The sequence below is a fragment of the Lacerta agilis genome, chromosome 6 (genome assembly GCF_009819535.1).
Source record: "Lacerta agilis isolate rLacAgi1 chromosome 6, rLacAgi1.pri, whole genome shotgun sequence".
Classification (NCBI taxonomy): domain Eukaryota; kingdom Metazoa; phylum Chordata; class Lepidosauria; order Squamata; family Lacertidae; genus Lacerta; species Lacerta agilis.
In genome coordinates, this window is record NC_046317.1 from 32,412,362 (window position 1) to 32,437,430 (window position 25,069).

The 25,069-nt window shown below is 39.1% G+C and overlaps 1 protein-coding gene across 2 annotated transcripts in view; it reads left to right on the forward strand.

Moving 5' to 3' along the window:
• Positions 1-25,069, forward strand: part of NEGR1 (neuronal growth regulator 1) — a 434,548-nt gene that overhangs the window by 370,949 nt on the left and 38,530 nt on the right. The window contains exon 7 of one of the 2 annotated variants that reach the window (XM_033151809.1): positions 7,548-7,589. The exons of the other annotated variant lie outside the window; for it this stretch is intronic. Coding sequence (XP_033007700.1) covers positions 7,548-7,589 — 42 coding nt within the window. The remainder of the gene's footprint in view (positions 1-7,547; positions 7,590-25,069) is intronic. 2 annotated transcript variants of the gene reach the window in all.

Genomic DNA, 25,069 nt, shown 5'->3' on the forward strand with positions numbered 1-25,069 from the left:
TTGTAGATTATAGGGCTTCTAGAGTGGGATACTCCCACCAGAAGAAAAAAACAACAATGTGCATGATTTTGGGGAAAGGGCCACAGGATTTGAGGGAAGGGATGTAGCTCACTGGTAGGTGCCTCATGCTTTTCATGCAAAAGGTCCCAGCATCAATTCCTGGTGTCCAAGCGGGGCAAGAAAGATTCCTGCCTGGAGAGCTACTGCTTGTCAATGTTGACAACTCTGAGCTAATTGGAGCAGTCATCTGACTTGGTATAAGAGAGCTTCCTATGTTTCTATGCTGAAGCTTTCCAACATACACACTGCTTTCTTTGGATCCCTGGCGGCGGTGGGGGAGGGAGAGAGGAATGGGGTCCCCATTATTTGTGGCATAGTAAAAGTTGCCATGATGTGTAAAACTTGTTTTAATTTATTCATTTCGTTTGGCTAAAAACAGCCAATGGCCTTGCAGTACTGCTGTATTGTGGAAAAAATAAAGAGAAAATGGCTACTGCTCTGGATTTTCACTGGGATATCTCATGTTACAAAGACATAAGTGGATAAATAGCGAGGGAAGATTTCTGAAGATGTCTACCACTTCTGCTTCTCCCATCCAGTGTCTTTTGATATACTACCCTAAGGGCATGTGTGAGGGAAAATCATTACAAGGAGGCATGGATGGCTGTAATGGGGCAGTTAAAAATTAATTATGTTTCCCATTAAAAATCGGATAGAAGCCTTAACACATGACAGATTAGACATCATGACCGTTATGAACAACCTTTTGTTCTACTGCTGTTTTTCCTGAAGGAGAAAAATGCAGTGCCTTATGTTCACATAATAGTGATATAAAAATACCACCATTCCTTTGTCTGAGCATCATTCTTTCATTTGAAATGTGTTGAATCTAAGAGCTTCTTATTACAGTTGCATGAATTCAGAAACCTGGGCACGCTGTGTATGTTTGTGGTTTGTGGAAACTATTCCCCATGGATGACATACTCAAAAACTAAGCATTTGTTTCTGAGACACCCAATAGAGAAATTGGCGAGGAAGCAGAATCCAATATCTAGGTGTTTACTCATTCTAAACACCTCTACAGATTCTGAAGACTAGTCAGTCTTTCTGTGGCCCTTTTGGCAAGTTATATTAACTTTGGAATCTGTTTCCTAAAGCTTGTTTTTATAGATTTATCAGTGATTAATTTAAAATGCCCTTCTGTATTCTGTGTCATAACAATATTTTAGGTCTATTCCTCTCACAAATTATACAAAGCAACAGTATTTACTGAGTGTTGCAATGATATTTATATTGAGAATGTCTATATCCGACATCATCCTTATGTTCATAAAAGAAATCAGTTTGAAAAGTTTGTTTAGCCCACATCATTGCCAAACATTTGCTTTATTTTTTTAAATAAATTTTTATTGAATTTTTCATAGTAATAATTTATACAGTACCATATAATATTTATATCTTATATAAATATATACAAATGTATCTAAATAGAAAAATATGTTCTTAAGCTTGTCTCATATGCATATCTTATACCCTTCCTGTATATCACAAATCTACTAGTACTTATTATCTTACATTTACATAACTTGGACGTATCTTATACAAATTACAAATCACTGTAAATAAGAAAAGAAAAGAAAACCTCAAAGATATTTCCCCCCCTTCTGCTTCCCCCCATACTTCTACTGTTTTGTTTTGTCAACTGCTTCCACGGTTTACACTTCTTTATTGTATTTGTCATCTACCATCTGTTTATACTCTAGTGCCATAAAGTAAGTTCTTCCATTATTGACAATTTCCCTTTATACATAACCAAATTGAGTATTGTAATTTCGTTCTATTTGTGCCGTTTGAACTTCAAAAATTATTGTATATTTTTCTTGAAATTCCAATAAAGAGTTGTATTTTCTAAACTATGATTATTGCGTTTCCTTTGTTTTCTCATATTTTGTACAGCTTATTCAAGTATATCCTAAATTTATCCCATTCTTTTCCAAAGTTTCCACCTCCTTGTTGCCGAATCTTTGATGTTAATTTTGCTATTTCCATGTATTCAACCATCTTTTGACACCACTCTTCTATAGTAGGGATCCTTTGCTGTCTCCAAACTTGAGCCAGCAGGATCCTTGCTCCCGTCATCGCATAAAGAAATAACCTTACATCGTTTTTCTCAATATCTTCCCCTACCATTCCAAACATTTGCTTTAAAGCAAGAAACTTCATAGAGCTTATCAGGGTGTGGTTTATTGACCTGGTTTTAAGGAAATAATGAAAGGTTTCCATTTGAAAGAGCCTTCTCTGAAAGCATCTCTCCTGGAAGGAGCACCATGCATTCTGTGCTCCGATTGCTTGGCCCCATAAAGAACACGGCAGCTTCATTTTGAACCAACGTGAACTTCCAAACTGTCTCTAACGCCAGCCTCATGTAGAACATGTTACAGTAGCTTAATCTGTATGAAACGAGAGCACATGAATAACCATGGTCAGGTCTGCTTTTGTGACATAGGGTCCCAGGTGGCAAATGAATCTGATAAAAGGAACTCCTGGAAATGGATGCCACCTGTAATTACATAGGTTGATCTAGATCCAGGAAGACCCCCCCTCCAAACTGCTAACTTGGGGCACTGTCATCCCATCCAGTACTGATCACACACCTCCCATCTAGATAAGCTGGTTTCCTCATCCACAGTGCCTTCATTTTATCCAGATAAAGATTTGGCTTCTTGGCCGTCACCCAAGAGGTGAGGAGAGCAAATGGTGAGGATAACTATATGGCAGAACCCTCAAACTAATGTTTGATTGATGCAGCAGTTGAGGTTTTCTATTTGTGAATGAAATTATTTGAAAGAGGCCTCTGAGAATTCAGCCCACTTACTAGTAATGTGAAGGAAGGGAAATGTAATGTGAGGAAGGGAAAGAGAGTCCCATTTCTTGATCCTGAAGAGCAGGTGTCTGCAGAAAATTCAACCCTGTATTCATTGGACTTCAGTTGCATCAAGCATGTCAATTCATTCAGTATCAACTCCTTGTTTCATGTAATAGCCCTTGCACGTATGTCCTGTTCACAAGACTTCAGATGTTTAGCTGTGAACAAGTTAAAACACCCATAAACTGATGTGCGGAAAGCACCACAAATTTCAGGAAAGCTGCTAGAATTTCTATATCAAGAGTTGGCAAGAATGGAAACTCTGCATCAATCTTGATGATTCTTCAAAGGCTATGAGCTGTGACTTAGTCACATGGGTGTGAATGCACAGAGGCCTCTTTTCAACGATCCCATTTGCAGGTAAAAGCAAGCAATTTCTTTTCCTGGACAACCTTTAGAAACTGATTTTGTGGAAATTTTACTCTGAGATATATATATAGATTATTATGGCAAGCAGAATTGCCTCCGTAAATACTGTAAGAATGATGTTTGCTGTATTAAATGGACCATATAGCTCCTATAAAGTGACCAAATGGGAGGGGGAGGAAGATTAACTTTTTTGGTGTTGGAATAGCATGTTATAACAGAACAGCAAGAGAGAAAATTTATGTCATCATCACCACTGAATAATGCTTTTTAAAATAAAGATAATCACAATTCCTTGGGAACTATGGATGCATTTAAAGTGTTGTGTACATTTCTTGGAGCCCTAAATCAAAGTCACGTATGTACCATACATTTAAAATACTCTTATACCACTTTAGCAATCTTGGTACGCCCCCCCATGAATCCTGGGAACTGTAGTTCATTTAAGTGTGCTGAGAGTTGTTAGGAGGCTCCTCAAAAAGCTACAATTCCCAGCACTTTTAACAAACCCAGCCAAAGTTCCTTTCTACTCCATGCTGGTTATTTGGATTCCCTCTGGCAATTGAATTGTTTTTCTTCCTCTGCTAATTTCACCTCTCTCTTTTTTTGGCTTTAACAGGGAATTATTATTTTTTGTAAAACATTTTTCCTAATAAGCTTCATCTTGACTGCTTGCAGAGTTAAAATATTTCACCCTCCTAATAAATCATTGCTCCATGTTCTTTGCAACCACCAACCCTATTAGGTTTTTACCAGGACCTGGTTCAAATATATTATTTATCATTTTTAGGTTGCATTAGTTCCCATGTAGAGCTAGTCACATTAACTCTGCAGTGCGAAGGATGCAGTTCTGACATGGAGAAAGTATGCTCACAGAGACAGCTTCTAGTGGGCAATTAATGGGTGTGTGTGTGTGTGTGTGTGTGTGTGTATCACCCACCACACACTTGCAAAATTGCAGTTCGGTATTTAGGATGAACACATGCCATGCATGATAATGCCAGGCCAGATTGTTTAATCCACAGCCATACTCCAAGAGTTGCTTTTGAGCACATTTGAACCAGACCAAACAAAAAGTGAGGAGGAATTGAAGAACCTTTTAATGAGGGTGAAAGAGGAAAGCGCAAAATATGGTCTGAAGCTCAACATCAAAAAAACTAAGATCATGGCCACTGGTCCCATCACCTCCTGGCAAATAGAAGGGGAGGAAATGGAGACAGTGAGAGATTTCACTTTCTTGGGTTCCATGATCACTGCAGATGGTGACAGCAGTCACGAAATTAGAAGACGCCTGCTTCTTGGGAGAAAAGCAATGACAAACCTAGACAGCATCTTAAAAAGCAAAGACATCACCTTGCCAACAAAGGTCCGTATAGCTAAAGCTATGGTTTTCCCAGTAGTAATGTACGGAAGTGAGAGCTGGACCATCAAGAAAGTTGATCGCCGAAGAATTGATGCTTTTGAATTATGGTGCTGGAGGAGACTCTTGAGAGTCCCATGGACTGCAAGAAGATCAAACCTATCCATTCTCAAGGAAATCGGCCCTGAGTGCTCACTAGAAGGACAGATCCTGAAGTTGAGGCTCCAGTACTTTGGCCACCTCATGAGAAGAGAAGACTCCCTGGAAAAGACCCTGATGTTGGGAAAGATGGAGGGCACAAGGAGAAGGGGACGACAGAGGATGAGATGGTTGGACAGTGTTCTCGAAGCTACTAACATGGGTTTGGCCAAACTGCGGGAGGCAGTGAAGGATAGGCGTGCCCTGGTCCATGGGGTCACGAAGAGTCGGACACGACTGAACGACTGAACAACAACAACAAACATTCCTTGACTCACCCTGCTCTCCATTTCACATTGGGTTTGTCCCAGGTTGCGTTAAGCCAGTGCCACATCCACAGGACAGAAGGAGGGGAACGGGGGTGGAGGGTCCTTTCACAGTGCCTGTTTCCAGACCAAAGCCAGTCTCAGTAACATCACATGATAACAGCACGGTTGGTTCATTATCCAGCAGACCCTGTGCCACTTCTGCCTCCTGTGCCATGTCCTGTTCTGGGGATTTCTGCTGGCAGCTTGCTGTTTTCTGGAAAGGTGCATTGGAGCACTGATTTCTGCCAGGGCTTCCTGCTCTACCTCCACCCCATCCAACCCCTAATCAAGCATGGTGGATCCAGGTTTGGATTGCTCTGTAAATGTGATAGGACTGCAGCAATAGGTAATTATGAACATCTTCAAGTTACATTCATTTCTCTAATGGATACTAATCTGTGTGCTGGATCTGCTACATTCACTACCACACTTGATGTACAATTTCAACTTCTAGCAGCCATGATCACTTCCACGAACGCATGTTGTTGGTATGCTACAGGGGAGAAACAGAACTCTAGGCACTTGTAACTTTTGTCTCGATTTGCAGGGATATTTCCTCTCCTAAGATGTATAAGAATTCCTCCCTACCAGTATTTATACATAATTCCAATATGTGCAAAGGGTTAGGTTAACTCCCCAAGAAAGCTAATGTGTTCTAAGTGTGAGTGAAAATTTAATGATCCTTACTTCTTTTACCGTATAATAGAGTGATGCTTGAATTCTGATCTGAAGTAATGCCATGGCGTTTCAAGTCAGCATAAGAGCAACTACGAGCTGTCTGAGCAAAAGGGAGGGAGAATTAATACTGTGGCTTCAATCCTTGGATATGATTGACAGTATATGATACGAAATAATAGCCTTTCAAAGGCCATGCATTTTAGCTTCTCAAAGGAATTGTGAAGTTACTGCATAGCAGGTCAAGGTCTTCAAGTAGCATAATTATCAGAGAAGTGCCAATCCAAAATCGTTTTCCATTTTAAAAAATGTGCTAATTTATAGGTGAAGTTGATGGTGGCTTTTCTTCTTCTTTTTTGAGAGCTGAAAGAATGTATTTTACAAAAAAAGTGCTTAGAATATAATGATACACAATTTTGACATGTTTTTCATTTCAAATACAGCAGCATTTTAAAGAAATGGTCATTTGAATTTAATTCTTTGAGTTGTGTATTAGTCTGGTTTTGATTTGCGTATGCTGTGTCAGGCAGAGAGTGACAAAAATATAGATGGAAGTGAAAAGTGAAAAATGGTATGTTACAATCCAATGGATACTTACTTGAAAGTAACTTGCACTAAATCAGTGTGACTTAATTCCAAAGGAAAGTGTTTGTGGACAATTGGAATTTGGTGTGAAAATATTGATTCTGGTTTGAAATACTGCTACTGGTTTGTACTTTCTCTATATTTATAAATCTGATATGATTTGTTTGTTGGCCATTAATAAAATTCAGTGGGTGGAACCCAATGTAGTGCAAGGAAGTGTCCCCTTGAAAACACAGGGATTCTGTTTTCTTTTCTCCCCCGAAACTACCACCCATGTGTCCCAAAATCTGCTCCAGAGGGTTGGGGAACCCTGTAGAGCAATTTTGTTGTGGGGCTGCAAGGGGGCTGGAGGGGGAAGGGAAGAAAAGCTGACATTCTGTTATGCAAGCAGATTTCCACTGTACGGCGGGGAGGGTGTCGACATTATTGAATGCCACCAATTACCGGTAAATGAAACTAAAGCTGGCTTGTATTGAGAAGATCTAAAATTAATGGCTTGTTACATGATTCGCTGAGCTGCTGTGAACCTTCTTTTAAACTTTCCCTTCAAATTTACTAAACCAAAATGTATGTCTCCGTATTTGTCCATTTGATGCATTAAAAAAAAATCCTTGATTAAAATAAATCACTGAAAGGTATTTTGGACCTTTGTATGGACAGATGCATTTTTTAAAAACCCAAATACAGTAAAACTTTAAAAATCCGTTATGTGAGCAGATATTACATCTGTATTCACATTAAAAGATGGATTTTAAGGTGTATTTTGTATGATGATTTCAGTCACCTACCAGACAACTTTATTAGAGAACTTCAAGGGTAGGTCAGCAAAGGAGGTTTGGCTGTAGTTTGTCTCTCAGAGTGTTTTGTTTTGACTCCTGTCTTAGTGATGCATGAATAAAGAAACTGATGTGTGTTACCCATGAACACGGTTTTTGCTTATTGCATGGTTTTCACAGAAAACGCCAAAGTCTTGGTGGGTTTTGTTCATTTTCCTTGTTTCCTAAGTTAACCTCATAAGCGTTATCTGTTGCATGACCATGACCGATAACTGTCTCATTTTGTATTTGTCTTCCATATGTGATTAATATCCAAATGTTCTTTTTTCCCCCTTCCTTTTCCCTTTTTGTAGAAATTATTGAGCCTACTACTACTAGTCCTGTCTCAAGCCCAGGTCAGTATCCACATACACCCCCAAAGTATGCTTGGGTACTCTCTCCCTCCCTGTCTTTCCAAGAATGACAACATATATGTTGCTGTCATGCCAGTAGACACACAGTTGATGCTGAGCAGTATTACTTCTATTACTGCTGAGTTGTCTCTTTCCTGTCTTTGTGTACTCACCGTTTGTGCTGCTCTTTGGGCAAATGCTATTCTGCCTTGGTAGATTTCTTTTATGAAAGCGCTTCTCTGTTTCCCTCTGTCCCAAAGATCACACAGCAGATGCAGACAGCATTGGCTTAGTGGTGAAATGCCTTGTGCTTTTTATATTCTCTTTGTGGTATTATCTGTGCTAAATTGATTGTTGGCTGTTTTGCTAGAAGCAAGGCATTTGTGTGAGTTTTCTCCCCCCCCCCCCGGCTCTTCCTTTGTGCATATTGTGTTGGAACATCTATGACCAAATGCAGGGCTGTGCTAATGATGAGGTACCTTTTTCTGTATAGGTTGTTCACATAGCAAAGCTTCATGAGCAGAAGTAACACAAGATGAAGAATTTTATTAATTTTAACTTACAGGATCAGATCTTCAGAGTGAAATGCAAATTTTCCATCTCCCGATTAATAATAAAAAAGACAGAATCATTCCTTGGTCTTTAAGGGCTATTCTGTTATTCCTACCATAATTTCACTGGACTAACACCTGCAGAGGTTACTTCAGCTCTTAAAAAAAAACCAAACAACAAAAAACCTGATGGGTAGAATGGGCAAAACTATATATATTTTTCATAGTACTTAAATAATGTCTTTCTTTACCTATCCTCTAAAAAAATCAGAACTGTGGAAACAGGTTCTGTTGCCAAATCAGTACATATTTCTACAAAACCATGGCATGCTACAAATCTTCAGCAAAGACTTGGCCTACCCCTGGCAGCCACAGTGCCAAGGGCAGATGCTGACACCAAAATTCTAGCTTCGCAAACTTTTGAAATATGGTAGTCTTTAGTGTGGAAATTTGCCCTGCTTTGAAGATGTATAGTTTGAACTATAAAGAATGAGGGTTCCCACTGCTTCTGTAGAAATTCTCATGTGTTTTCTGTGTCATTCATGCTGTGTCTGACACAGCTGTGCAACGAACTAATCTAGCAGTGTCTTGAAAGAAACACTTGCTTAGGGTTTGCCACATAGCTGATAATATAGCGATTTTTCTTTTTCTTTTCATTTCACCACAGTGTTACCACACACAAAAAGAGCTTTGCTATAAAACTTAATTCAACCTAAAGTTCATTTATACCCAAGTTGTTAGTTGTTTGTTTGAACATACTCCTTTAGAAAGCAATCCTCAATTGAAACATTTTGCAGGTTGTTGCTCAACCAAAGATCATAACAAATCTGAACGGTATAGTATTGACAAGTGGAGATCCACAAAATCACACAGTGCCATCAGATGAATTACCCCCTCCTGAGCACTGTAAAGGATTTTCCAAGTTGGTGGCCAATGGCCACATAATTTGCCCTTCTCTCTTCCCAGAAAGGCTACATTTTATGTCTGCAGGCACATGTAAGCGGATGCTATTGAGAATTCTGAAGTTCTCCCCAGAAGGATAGGACCATAATGGGAACATAGACATACAGTATATGCAAAGAAGCAAGGGTTGCTATCACCTTGCATGAAGATTTAGGTGATATGCAGCAATGCTCATTTCAGGACTAGAAAACCTGTGGGCCTGGAATCTTAAAACTTTTAATCTGTCTCTTTATTAGTATTCCGTAACACTTTGCTTCCCCATAGCTAGTATGTGCTGAGATTCCTTGGGAACTTCAATCTGCTGGGTAAGCCTTATCTAGAAGATTTATCTTCTAGATAAAGGCAGGATCCAGTGGCAATACCTGCTGTAGGGAGTATCCATTCGTCTTACTGCTACCCGCCCAATGACTAATTAATCTTTCGCTGTAGCAAGAATGCATAAATATTGTCAAGGCTACTAACATAACCCCCTATTGCTGATGGGATTGCCAGAGACCACAGGGACCGTAAGCATAGCTGTAATGCTTTGTAGCTTGCTTTTAGCTGTTTAAGAATAATATTTACCCTTTACCCCATTTGTATGTCCAAAATGAACCCCTGCCAGTTGGCAAAACAAGAAGTTTCCTTCTTCAGACCTTCAGTCAATTTGTGGATGCAGGACTGGTCCCACTCCAGATGATTGGAATTTAATGGCTTAATGCTTGAAGAAGCCCACAGATTGAACAAGAAGGAATGATGGGTTCTTAATATGGGCCCCTTTTGATTTATTTCATTCACTTCTTCTATAAGTGTTCCACAGGCAGTGGTTGTCTTTGTGGCTTCATCTCTCCACCTCTGTTGTTGTTGTTGTTGTTGTTTGTTATACAAATTTATTGACTGCTTCACAGCATGAAGCCACCAAAGCAGTGCACAGTGTAGAAACAGAATAAAACACAGAAGGTCCTTTTATTGGCTTCCTGGTTTTTGAGGAGATTGGATGAGTTTGGTTATTTTTGTACCCTTGATTTCTTTTTTTGTGCAGTGTTTTCTTATTTTAAGCTGCTTTGGATGGGCTATGACACCAACAAAACAGCCCCGAAACATTTCATGGTGATAATAATCTGTTTGCTTCCTTATCCCCCCCCCCAAAAAAAAAATAACACGTACTACAATCCAGTAAGAAGTTAATAACAGATATGAATGGGCTTTAGTGTGTCTGACTTCATGCTGGATCGTGGCCAGTTTATTTTAACGTTAAACGAAATACATATTGTATCATTTTGCTTTGTCTCACTGGTGATGTAAATTGCTTAGCTTTAATGTTTGAGTTCTTTCAACACTTTGAATGCACAACTAAAATGTAGCAATCTAGGGCTGTGTGTTTTTAATAGCTGTTTATTCCTTGTCAGCAAATGAAGTTGGAGTGCAAATAATGAAGATTTATGGAGTACTTTTGAAAACAGAAATGTTTATGGATGGCCTATGTTACACTGTTTTAGGCGGCTTTCATGAGAAAGAAGGAATCAGTGATGACAGGGGAAAATTACAGCCTTAGAAATGAGTTTGTGTTTAAAGAGCCTATCTTGGTCCCAGTTTTGATTTTGTTTTGCTGACATCATTGGCAGAACTTCCATTTCCCACTAGTTCATCATACCATACCCAACTACCTCTCAATGATGAACATTTCTTCTTGCCATGCTAGCTGCTAATTAGCCATTGTTCACTTTCAGTCAACATCAAAAATAATTGGAGAGGGATTTCCTTCACAAACCCTGAAAATTTCATCTGGACAAAAACCATAAACATAAATGTTTGACATTTTGAGAGGCAGGCAGTACTGATCAATGTTGTTGCAACTGATGATGATTCAGAAATGCTGGCAGCAATGAGGAGAGAGAAAGGGAGAGACGACAACAAATGAACATTTTCTAGTGAACTTCAAGAATTAGCTTGAAATTCTACATGAAGATCATTGACTGACAGGCAAAATTAACTATGACTAAATGAAAAGCATTGCAAAACATGTATAATCTCCACTGAAGATAGTGTTGGGTGAAAGTTAATGCAGTGTGGAAATTTACAGCTTAAAAATGAAGAAAATGGTGAACATTTCCAAGCAAAGGACAGCAGAAAGCAGATTGTTTTATAGTAGATTGGCCAAGAGGAATTTATATAATTGGGGAAAATATTAATAGAAACTAGAGAACTGAACAAAGGGCCACAGCTCAGTGGTGAGTACATGATTTGCATACACAAGATCTCACGTTCAATCCCCAGCATCTCCAATTAACAGGATGTCAAATTTCAGCGCTGCGACAACTTGCATAACCTTGGAAGGCTGTTTGCCAGTTGAAATAGGCAGTTGGTCTCACTCCACATAAAAGCAGCTTAATATGCACATAAGTTCACTATGCTAGCTATATTCAAGAAATGAAAAAACACCATGTGATCAAGAGATTTGATCAGATGAGCCTCAAATGCAAGGATGACGAGCTTGAATAAATATTCATAATGTTGTTTTCTTGCATATGGAATGCATGTGATGTATTGATATACGGGTTTAAAAATTCATTAACCTATTTTATCAGATATTATTGTGAAAGGGTGGGCGGAACCCTCCAAAACTTCATATGTATGCTAATGGGATCTGAACTGGTAGTGACTAATCAGGAACCAGAACTTGAAGTCACAGTGCCTAGCTCAATGAAGATGTCAATGCAGTGTGTGGCAGCCCCCACATAAAGGTGAATTCCATGGAAATAAAACTGCTGATATCATAATGCTATTACACAAATCTATGGTGTGACCACACTTGGAACACTGTGAATATTCTCAAAAAGGATACTAAAGATCTGGAGAAGTTTCAGAAAAGGGCAAGCAAGATGGTCAAGGGGCTGAATCAACTTCCCTGTGAGAAAAGGTTAAAACATTGGGGCTTTAAAGGGGGAAAGATGCCTAAGGCGGAACACAATATTTGTAAAATGATGCATGGAATGGAGAAAGTGGATAGAGATAAGGTTTTCTCCCGCTCTCATAATTGTAGAACCTGGAGCCACTGATGGAGCTGCATGTTGGAAGATGCAGGACTGCCTAAAGAAAGGTGTTTCTTCAAAGACCATGTAGTTAGAACAGGCATAGGCAAACTCCGGCCCTCCAGATGTTTGGGACTACAATTCCCATTATCCCTGACCACTGGTCCTGTTAGGTAGGGATGATGGGAATTTTAGTCCCAAACATCTGGAGGGCAGGAGTTTGCCTATGCCTGAGTTAGAACCATGCAATTCTCTCTCATGAGATGTACTGATGGTCATCAGCTTGCCTGGTTTGAGAGAGGAATAGAAAAATTCATGGAGAGTAAGGCTATCCATGGCAATTAGCCATGATGGCTGTGTTGTGCCACTAGGGGCTGGAGGCAGTATGTCTCTGAATACCAGCTGCTGTGAAACACAAGCAGCAAAAGGACTGCCAAATTAAGGTGCTGCTTGCAAGCTTCCCGTTTCCATTTGGCCGGGCACAGTGAGAACAGGATGTTGGACTGGATGGGTCTTCACTCTGATCTAGCACAACACGTTTGTCCTCTTATATTTTCAAAAAAACTATTGCCACATCTAGCCATATTTTATGTGCAGTTCGTAATTATTGTGGGGAAATGAAGACTGTGTAGTGCAGACTATTGTTGAATATTACAAAATACTGTGATTTGGATTTGTGCACCCACTGGAAATCTATTGTTAGACTATAGTCATAGAGCATGACAGACATTCAGATATAGTTTTAAAAGTGCTTAAGGCAAGCATTCTCTCCTAGTTTACAGGCTGTGGTAGATACACAAAAAACAGAAGGTAGATCAATAATATAATACTGCTTGCATTCCTGTTTTGTAAAAAGAATCCCTAATTAACTGATTGTTTTAAAACAATAAAAGTGGCGTATGTTTTTCATGAAAGCAAAAAAAAAAAAAAAAAGGAAACTTGGCATTATATGTAACAGAAACCTTACAAATGTCTGCATACTTATATGGCTGAATTTGGGGTCTCATATGGGAATTCCAAAAGCAGGACCTGGGTGCAGCAGTGCTCTCCCAATTTGTGATTCCCAACAGCTGTTATTCAGATGCATACTGTCTCTGCCACTGGAGGTAGAAAACAGACTTCGTGGCTAGTAGCCATTGATAGCCTTATGGTCCAAATGGACATAGGCTAGACTCAGAGGTTCTATTGGTTCCTTGAATCTTTACTTACTGACTGACTGACTTACAGCAATTCTATGCCTTCCAGTAAAAAAGAATTGCTCTTTCACAAATGGAAGTTGAGGTTTTTCACTCAGTTGAGGTTTGACAAGTGGAAAAAAGGGGAGTTGATTTTAATTGATTATCCCTTCCCCCAGCAAATACCCCATGCCAACCCTCACATTTTTTTTCTGGAGGGTCCCCCAACCCTTCAAAGCAGATTTTCAGAGAACACAGAGATTCTCAGGAAGATGGGGGAATCAGTCTTGACTCAAGTCTATGCTGTAATTAAGGCTTGTAAACATCACCTGACTGAAACTATAATTGTGATTCCAAATCAGTAAAAAAAAGCAAACAAATAAACAGCCACCTCTCAAAAATTCCAGTTTGTGTGTGTGTGTGTGTGTGTGTGTATTACATTGGGATGCCACTGGGAATTAAAGCAAATAAAAACAAAGAGTTCTAAATAACATATAAAGAAGACATATATATGTATTATTTAAGTAGTAGCTGAATTGAACAAATATATTGCATTCAATCTGTGGTTTTTACAGCTATGTCTACTATCAGCCTATTATGATTAGAACTGGCAAATCAAGAAAACAAGAACATTGGCCAGGTTTCATTACACAAGTGGCAAAATAATTCCCTCTTTCCCCCATACCAATCATAATCAATCACTTAAATATTTTAGTTAACTCTGAGACATCCTTTTTATTGTGCATTCATAAAGATCACACCTGTTCTGAGGAAGAGGGAATTCTACTATTGTTGAGCTATAGCTTTTTGGTCAGCAGTAATGTGGCATCATTGAGGCAGCCTCATAGAACGATTATTAAAACAGGTTGGTGTGTGGACATAAATCTACTAGGGGTTTAAATCCACTAATTTTTGCTGACTATTGCTGTCATGGGCACATGACGACCACAGTCCGGTGTGGGGTAGAACATGGAAATGAACATAGGAGATGGGTAATGGATTGAAATTGGGCCACAATGTTATTGATTACAGATGTCAGTAGGTTTGGCTAAGGCATTGGGCATGTATCCAGCATCAGAAAGCCCACATGCTGGCTGATAGGAACCTAGTGGGGTCGGCCCTGTGCTGGGGAGTCAACGCCAGCATGGACCGGGTGCAACGACCCCACACAGGCTGCCAGCAGCAGAGGTGTTTTGGCTCATTGGCCCCTGTGTGGACTTTCAGACAGAGTCATCCCTTTTGGACCACTTTAACGGAGTACCTGCTTAATCTGTTCTGGGAGTTGCCCCAACTTTCTAGAACAGTTTGGAAGCAAGGGGACGCGGGAGAAAGAGAGGGAGCAGTTCAGATGCACAGGTAGAAAACCTTGTGCTAGTGGAAGCACTCCATTAGCCACTCACTTCTTTTGGTCCAGGAGATTACTCCACAAAAAGCTTCAAAACGTTGTTATAGATCTATTGGAAGCTATGAACATGACCTGGTGGAACTGCCTTTTCTGCCCTCCCACAATGTGTGTGGTCAATTATTACAATTGTATTGTTTATTGACAGGGATTTGTTTAGGACCAGATTGACTGTTTGCATTTCCTTTCAGACGGGTTTGAATGCCGTAGGTCGTTTGGGTCTGCCTGTGGTTGACTGCATTTCCAAAAGCTGCCCATGGGTATAATGCCCAGGTCCTTAAGGTATGCTGGTATCCAGTAAGCTCAGTGAAGTATTTACTGTTGGATTAGACTCAGTCTGATGGCACAGGTGGCTGTTTTAATGTTACTTAGATCGTTTTTCAATTCTGCAGGTGTTACATGGGTATATACTTCTCTATTCCACTTTTCTCTGGCTGTCTCTATGTCAGGGATTTCTGTGCTGCATACTGCCAGGTAAAGGCATTTCTTAAGTTTTCTTGAGAAGTTTTGGGGCATGGGCTGTTTGCAGAAGATCAGGTGCGGCTGCTGTACTCAGCATATAAGATCCACATTTTTCCACTATGATACTTGGTAGGGGAAAAAGTAGAAACACCTCTCATACCAAATCAGACCAAGATTCTTTATACCCTGTCCAATGTTCAAGCTCAGCTGATTGTACACTAACTTTGGGGAAACTAATCAATGTAGCAAGGGTACTGGTGAAAGTCACCTTCACTTTCTTTCATGAGGAAAGTGGGGTGTAAAATTTTAAATATACAATAATAAATACGCGGATTAAATCTTGTTCTTTTTATGTACATTGTTGTCTGTATTTACTATTGTGTTGGGAGTTCTTTGCTGTACTCTAATTGCCCATAGAGCCTCTATAAGAACTGTGTTGGTGTGCTTTGTAAATTTTTATTTTTGTAAGTTGAAATTACTTTTCCATTTCTTACTGCAAGAGAACATTTATTATCTACAACAAAGAGATTTCAAATGACAATTTCCTTTGTTAAAAAAGAAAAAAATACTACATGGTTGCTAATTTGAGGCAACTGACTTTCTTTTCTTTTTACACTTTAATTCTGCTAGAAGATGAACATATTAAAACAGTTAATAAAGTAGAGCCTGCATTAACTTAGGAACAAAAGGATTTTCTACAGCGTGAAGACAAGAAACTTGAAAGGTGGCAAGTATTTCCACTAAATCCAGCATGTTATATGAGAAACAAAAAACTCAATTACATCTAATTAAGGCCACATACAATGAGTCAGAGAAGCTGTGAAGCTTAGTTGCTTAGTTTCATGTTAATAACAGTAGAAATGAGAAGTGTAAGTCCACAGTTTAGCATTATATTTGTATTCAGTATTCTATACCATATTCCCTAGATATCTGTGTTAATATTTAGTTATCCTTAGTGATTCTATAGATGATGAAACTGGGCCTAGCAGTAATATTCATAATTTTCAAGTGTTTCTAACTTGAAATTGATTAGGAGGAGGTTTCTCTGTGATGTACTGAAATAGGGAAAAGAGTTGAAATAAAATGCTAGAAAATCAAGTAGCAGTATTAGTAGAAAATAATTAGTGACCTTTCCTAATTGGCTCATTTCATGAAGTGTTTTTTTGTATAAGTTAGTTCAATGAGAGATATTCCATTTGTGTCTGTTATTAAGATGAAAAGTATACTGTGCATCTTTAGTAAATTGATTCTTACCATTCTTATTCCAATTACTACCAATGTTACTTTTTAGTATATTTTAAAACATTCATGGATGCTAAAATAACAATTTTCAGAATGAATTAACACAGAAGAAACATGTTCACTTCTCTTTTCAATGCCAATTTGGACTTAAGTAATTGTTTTCTGGACTTGGTATCCTTGAAATGTGCAGTCTTATTGTGGCCAGAAATATTCTGTTAAATAAATCATGGTTTTGCTGTTATAGAGGAAGATTTGCATTTGATTTTCTCAGTGATAAAAGACCTTGAACAAACCATTATCTAAGTTTCCTGTTAGTCATCTCCCCACCCCACCCCGGATTTAAAACAAGACTTTACCCAGCTGAAATCCCATTGAACGAAATAAATGGAGCAACAAATGTCAGGATTTAAGTTGTAACTTTTAGCCCATACCTCTTGCCTGGGCCTCGCAGTAATATTCATAATTTTCAAGTGTTTCTAACTTAAAATTGATTAGGACAGGTTGTTTCTGTTTGGCTGACTCATGGAATCAAAAACTTTGACAGAGATATATGCCCCCACACTTCTGCTGGGGACAGGGGAAATATTATCACAATGCAGAGAGATACTGAATGCATGTTTCATAAGGCACTGTCACCCATACAATCAAGTGGCAGCGATTTTGTTTTGTCATGTGCCTCAAGAACAGTCATATCAACTGAGGTTGGACCAAAAAAAAATCTCCAACATCTCCCAAGTGAACAACCAAGTTCCTTTCATAGAAAATATTTTGTACGGTATCAACTTTATTTTATTATTCTGTTCAGGGAGGAGTTTCTGTACCTGTCAAATTTGTAGTGATTTTTTTATTGGGGGGTCAGGGAAGATACAATTCTTATGTTTTAAAGCCCTTAGGAATGATTTATGTGCTTGGTGTACAACATTTATAGACTGCAGTGCTTCACCGATGTTGAATCAGTTTCATTGGCTTGAGTGCCAAATTGCATAGAACTCAAACCTACCCATGGAACTCCCCCCGATTCATTTCAGTGTTTGAGGTGATGTCTGTGGGCACTTGAAAAGAGGGTATTATGTTGTTGGATACTAATGGGCATATGATTCATGCCATAACAGCAAGATGGTGTGAATCATAGAACAATAATATATTGTTAATGTTATTTATTTTCTGCTTTAAACGCTTTCTGTTTTAAGCGCTGAGGAGCCGTGTTCAAAAATAATGGAACAGTAGCTTTTAGAAGAATGACAAAAACAGTTGTACTGTGGGGACTCTGGAGCAATTTATTCAGTCAACACAGATGGAACTGTTAGCGGCAAATGCAGGTTTCAAAAAGGAACATTCTAAAATATCCAGGGAACTACCGAAAATAAAAAAGATTGTGTGATAAATGTAAATGTTTCTATACTAAAGAGCTAAATGTTTGGCTGACTCATGGGATAATGCATAAAAAGACTGGATTATTCCAGGAGACCTGTTTGGTTACAGAGAATCATAACAATATAATTTGCTTGCTCACCGAATAAATAAAGAATCAGATCATTTTCTATCAAGTAAGGACAAGATCTGAAACAGGTCATCTGGAGTTCATTGATTAACATTTTCTAGACCTGTGTATCAAATTGTGAACAATTATAATATTAATGAGCTTGGCCACAGTGAGTCAGAAAGCTATTTTGATGCATCTCTTATGCTGTGCATAGTCCAACACATGAAAGCCACTGTTTCAAAGAGAAATTAGAATACCCAACCATTTCAAGCACCTTATGCATTATTTTGATTGATCAATTTTGCCCAGTTTTTTCCTTTTGAATTGTCTAAAGATGCTTCTGGTCTCTATTAGGACACAAAAGGCTCTACGGAGTTTTGAAGTTGTGATTAATAAATATATGCTTTTTATTTTTTATTGGTTTAGTCTCTATACCCATAAGTCCACTCACCATCTCTGGTGGGTGCCATTGCGGGCTGGCATTACCCCATGTGCCGTGACCTGACATGGTTTGGTTTGGTTTGGTTGGTTGTTTAAATTTTCTGTATTGGTTGGTATGCTATAAATATTATTATTGTTTTAAATTGTTCTTTTTGCTTCTTACTACTCTGATAAGTCTCCCTGGGAACATAAATCTATGCTGAATATGTTGGAAATAAATTATGCAAGTAACTTTTAAAGAAATCTGATATTGTTTTTAGAACATTTTTCTTTAGGAATAGTGCTCTTTTCTTACAATGATTTCTTGGCAATTCAAAGAGTTATTTTGTATCCAGAAATTTAAATGGGAGAATATTCATCACAGCCCTTGCAAAATTACTTTTGGCCATAATCATGATGGTGCTGACAATTCATGCTTCAACCTACATATCTCACAGACTTTGTTGAAAATATGTGCCTAAGAATATGCAATTTTCCCACTTTCCTCACTTCCAACTTCACATTATTCATTACCATTACATGAAGTGGCTATAATCAACCTGTTTAATTTAGACCTTTTAAAAAATAAATCCAACCAACAATATTTTTCTATGTGCATGCTTGTTGATATTCATAAGTCTATGTGAAAAGGAAATGAGAAAATTGCTCAACAGAAACAGTTGTCACATGCTGTAAATAAGCAATCTGGGAGAAGATAGGCAAATGTTATCATTTTTTTCAATTATAGTAATCTCAGGTATTTCTGTAATTACAGATGGGCATACGGTTTTTGGATAAAAATGCAGTAGTTTGGTTGTTTTCAGTCTCTTAAAAACAAATCACCTTCCAAATTATCTAGTTTGGGCTTTCCATTTATTTTAAGAACATTGCATTACTTCAGTAACAGATAAGCATTTGTGCACCAGGGAGAGAGACAGGCAGGCAGGAGAAAGAACCGAAAGAGGCTCTGTATGGGTGAAATCATAGCATGGGGAAACAATCCATTGTCCCCATAGGCACCAACTCCTAAGGGCCGATGCAGTTTCGGCCCAAATTTATTTTTTAAGGGGGCTGGCCTCCTCCATATTTAGAGCCCACAATCCTCTGGAGAGGCTGGCGCATCTGATTTTCCCCAGGTAGCCAACCTGTTGGTCCAATTTTTCACCCAGCCCATCTGCATGGCAACCTAAAGAGTTGCTATGAGACAATGGTATGGAGTCTCCCACAGGGACCTGGTTGTGTGGCGTTGGGCCACCAGGCACCCCAAGCTAGGCCTCACTGAAGATTATGTTTGGGTCTTTACAGATAAGGATCCTTCCCAAAGCCTTCCCTCACCAAGTTATGACAGATACCAATAATATACTCTTGCTGAGAGAAAGGCAATATCCCTACAGGCAGGGGCCCACATTGGACTGTTGGTAAAATACCTTCCTAGCTCTGTCAACCAGTGGCAAACTGATGTCCAGAAGTACTGGAGCCACCTCAGTCTTAAGACTTCCTTTTATAACCCAGGCATAGGTTTCATCTTGGCTGGTGGCCAGGCATTGCCCACCAGAGCCAACCAAGGGTGCTGCTGGGCTCCCTGAGATGGTGGAGGCCCGAAGCATCACAGTACCACTATCTGAGTGGTGATCTGGTTCCTTGCCTGCCATGGCAGGATGCAATTCGGTTCACCACTTAAGGGTAGTAAATGCATTCGTAGGGACTTCTGGACAGTCAAGTGAAGATCTACTGTATATAAGGCATATTTGTGCCTTATGGAACTGTAGAGGATGCTATCATGAAAAGAGAAGCTGGTCTGCTTGCAGTTGGGTTTAGAGGAAGAATACATGTTTTATCCATTCTTTTCTTTTAGATATTTCTGTTGAGAATGTGGATCTGTGGGCACAATCTAGAAAATGTATATGGAAATGAGCTATTAGTGGTGATCTAAGGTGATCAGTGGATTGTATCCATCGCTTTGGCTCACAATGTGCTGCTCCACCAAAAGGCAAAGCAGAAGTAATTTCTCCAGGTACTTGCAAACCATGATAGTGAGAATGATCTTTGCAAAGAAGCAATCCTTGAAATGATGATAAAAAGTCTAGAGGAAAGTTAGGCTCCTTAATTTGTTGATTAGAAGGTTTAGGATAGCTTGAGTATAAAAGGGCATTGTAAAGAAGTGTGAACCTTGCCAGATTAAAGGCATATAATACGAGCTGGGCTTTTGTAAAGTGGAGCACCCAGTAATTAAGCATCTGGGTAAAGCTTTGAAAGACCTTATGTTCATTGGGGAGATTATTTGTTGAGGAAGGGTGTAATAGTTATTTAGGAAATATACAACTTGAGATTTTGAAATTAATGGAATGACTGGCAAGCTACATTGATACCTTCTTATGGGAGAAAAACTAGAGGTGAAAGAAGTGCCTTATATCAGCTTGGAATGAGCTTTTTCTTTCTTAATCCCTTTGGCACACCAATCACAAAAATGATTGGAATGTCCCTACCCAAATTCATCACCTGTGTTTCACAATCAGACTGATTGGGCCACAAATTCATTAAAAGTTGGTGTCCTTCTCTTCCTTGAATAAAGCCATGGCCCTTTTAATTCAATATATTTACATCCACCTTTTTTATTTCCTTCCTGCAATGTATCTATTGTATTGCACAACTATGCATATTAGTTAAAACTAGCTTTAAAACTCCTCAGGTCAAAAATGATTTACTTGCCAGACATCTCCATTATTTACCTCCATTTTGTACACTATTATACCACATAAAATGTTCAGCATCTGCTTTTCTGAGAACAGCAAATTTTGATAATGTCACAACCATTTGGGCAAATGAAAGGGAGAAGAACAGAACAAAAGAGGAAATTGTTTGAATGGCCTTTGATGATCTGATAACTAGTTTTTAGAATGTACCATATTGACATGTAGAAAGGACAGCATGCTCGGCACAGTGCTAGGGCAAAGAGCTCCATGAATTTATTACAGAGTCCTTTAATTCACTGCAGCATTTGCTTCCATAGGCAAGATCATAATCCAGGGATAGTCAGTGAGTTTGGACCAGTAACAAGCAGTGTGGTGGGGTAGAGGTGCATGGTCAGCTGAGCACCACCTGACCTCCAAACAACTGGTGCCATTGCTGCTTACCAGGAAGGAGAGGGGCAGTTCAAACACATTGGCAGGAGCACCAAATTGGCTTTGCTGATATGTTTGCCTTGTGTCAACCTCTTCATTGCCTCACCACCATGCCTTCCTAGTAAGCAGCAGTAACTAAGCTGTTGAAAGATCAGGTGAGCACCACCTCCACCACACCATGCTGTCTGGACTACAATTCCCATCATGTCTGGCCACAGGCTATGCTGACTAAGGCAGATGGGTGTTTTAGTCCAACAACATTTGGAGTGCAGAAAACATGGATTGCAATTATTTTGTTTTTTATTTTCAAAACAGGGCTTGACTTGAACAGAGAGAACCATAAGCCCTCTTTAGGCATTTGCCTCCAGGTATTCTCAGAAATTTATGCAGATCTTAAGGAGATTCTTCACACAGAGCCAGTGTGGTGTAGTGGTTAAGAGTGGTAGACATGTAATCTGGTGAACTGGGTTTGTGTCTCCGCTCCTCCACATGCAGCTGCTGGGTGACCTTGGGCTAGTCACACTTCTTTGAAGTCTCTCAGCCCCACTCACTTCACAGAGTGTTTGTTGTGGGGGAGGAAGGGAAAAGAGAATGTTAGCCACTTTCAGACTCTTTCAGGTAGTGATAAAGCAAGATATCAAATCCAAACTCTTCTCTTTCTTCTTCTTCTTCTTCTTCTTCTTCTTCTTCTTCTTCTTCTTCTTCTTCTTCTTAGAATTGTCCATGCAGTTGATTATTAAAAGCGGAAAAAACAAGGGAGGAAGCCCCCCCCCAAAAGCACTGGATCACTTGATTAGATAAGGAAAGCAAGAACTCCTGCCTGAAAATTCCCAACCTTTGAGAATGGTTTCATTTTACAACCACCCACCTAATGAATAGTTGTATCTCTTGTGTTAAAAGGTAAATACCAGAACTTTGGATTGGGTCTGGCAGCTGTTGTAAAATTGGTATAAAATGCTTGGTGTGACTGACACTCCAGTCAACAATGGAATGGCAACATTAGACAGCTGTTCTGAACACTCCCCAAAGGTAGCCCCATATAGAATGCATGGCAGTAGTCCACTCCAAATGCAACCAAGGCATGAATTGCTGTAGTCAGGGGTTCTGTTTCTTGGCTACTCTAGAGCAATGTTGAGTCTCCAGCTGTTTTCAGACTACAACTGCCATCATTCTTGACCTGGTCTTGCTACCTAGGGATGATGGGAGTTGTAGTTCAAAAACAGCTGGAGACCCAAGTTTGGAAAACACTGCTCTAGTGTGAGATGGGATATTGGACTACATTATAGGGGGAATGGTTCATTTAATATTTGTTGCTAAAAATCTCCCCCAAAGCACTTATTCTCCAGAGTTTCCATTGTTTTGAATTATTCTACTCCAGAATAAGTGCTATGTGGACTGCATCTTTAAAATGCTGATTTGAAAGCCACTACTTCAAACAGCACCGTGTCCTTCATACTTGCAGAAGCAAATCTCTATTCAGGAAGTCATAACTTATTGAATGGCCCATAAGACACAATCTGAGCCATGTCGTTTGGAAGGAGCAGGTGTCATTTTGCCTACATTGGCTTGTTTTGAATTACTGTCTATTGTACCTCCTTCAGGACATTTGACTGACTGAAAGGAAAATATGTACATTGTATAAAATGCATAACTATTACTTGAAGGCACTTACATGCTTTCTCACTACCCGCATGTGTATCAGCAGGACAATTACTCTTCATCTACATGAAAGGGAATGTACTGAATAGGCAAGGGCACTGAGAAAATGATGCAAGTGCCAAAGAGATGGCAAAATCAATGGCAAAAACTAATTGCATATTGGCAGGCAGAGAAAATCCTCTTGAAGCTGAAGTCTGCTGTTTTTTCAAGAACCAGGGAATATGAATGATTTAAAAGTTTATCTGACTGGAACACATAAATATAACATGGCACCAAAGAGAGTGAAGCTATAATTCACCTTCACTGAGGCTGGTGTTAATTTAAAGGAAAGTATGTTGTCAAATGTCACTTTCAGCTGGGGTAAGGAGCCTTTCTCCTCATTTAAAGCGGGGCCAAAATGAGATATGAAATAAAATGTATCTGCCTCTAATGTGCACTTTAAAAAAGATGCAAATTGTATCAGCTGGCGAGGGGAGCTGATAATTAACAGGATCACAGTAAGTACGGAGAGGGAATAATTTAAACATTTCCTCCATTGCTGTGGTCCAAAGGAAAATCTCTATGGGAGATCCCCTACCCGAAATCCAATGCTACCATCACAAGAGGGATTTTCTTCAGTAGCCTTGCAAGGTAGGAAATGATTAATTTCTGGCCCAGTTTGCATTTTAAAGAAAACTGCATTTGCAAAGCAGCATATAATTCCACCATTTGATTTAACAGATTCTCAATATTGCATTTTAAAATTGTTGTAACCTACTCTGACACCTGATAGTGAAAGGCCAGTAAGAAATCATCATTATCTGCATCTGCATCATTAATTCCAGTAGTAGTAGTAGTAGTAGTAGTAACAGCTTTATTATTACGACTTCTGCTGCTATGATTAATGATATACTTTCACCTATAGTTGGCATTAGAAAGAGACCATGTTGTCAAGGGTTAGAAATGCTTAGTGGCAAGTTCGCTCGAAACTGACTATCTATCATGTATACATACATACTATAGCCTGCTTTTTATTATAATATTCAAAAGTTAGCTTACAACCATGCAGTTCATCAACACACTTCCTATGGATCAAGCCCTACTGAACATAGTGGGACTAACTTATGCATGGAATTGTGCAGGTAATCCAAGTATCACAAAATTCACAACCATCAAACAGAAATCATTAGGAGTAACAACAATCCAGCACTATCCCTATCAGCACTTTTTGGAATAAGCATCAGCACTATGGCATAAGTAGTCAAAGGTCTCCTAAGTAGGGAAGCAGAATTATCTTTTTCAGGTGACAGCTGCACATTCAACTGTTTGCTGAAAAACAAAGAAAACGTTCACTGGGAATTTGAAACCCCAAGCCCAACTGGTCATTGGTCAAAAGCTTGGGGGGGGGGAATGGAATTTTTGTTTTGATTGGAACTAAAATTTATTTGGCTCTACAACACTGTTCACATACCACTGAAATGTAAAATGGCGCAGCAGAGCAATTTGTAAGGAAGCTTGTAAAACAGTTTTAAAAATTTAGAACTCGACCTCATTTGACATGGGTTTTTTAAAATTGTACTTTTTATTTGCATTTTAACTACTGTAAACTGCTTAGAGATCTTCTGGTGGTAAGCAGTCTAAAATGGAAGAAGCTACTAAGTAAAATAATAGAAACAAATGCTTGAGGACTGGTAAATGGTTTTAGAAATAAGCAGATAGTTAAAGAATAAAAATCAACATGATACTGTCAAAATGATATTAAATAAAATATCATTTTGGCAGATTTGTCTGGAATCTAGGATTCAATGCTCAGATACGAGAGCATACCTCACATTTTCATCCACCTGCTCATCAAGTTTAACCCACAGCTTCTCAGCTGCCGGGGGGTATTTGTGCCGTTTCCCATCAATATCAGCAGCCACTGGTGAACAGGGGGAGACAGCATTAAGTTGCTGCATGGTGGAAGCCGAAACATATAGCACAGCTGGAGGCAAAAATAGAACTCAAGATGTAT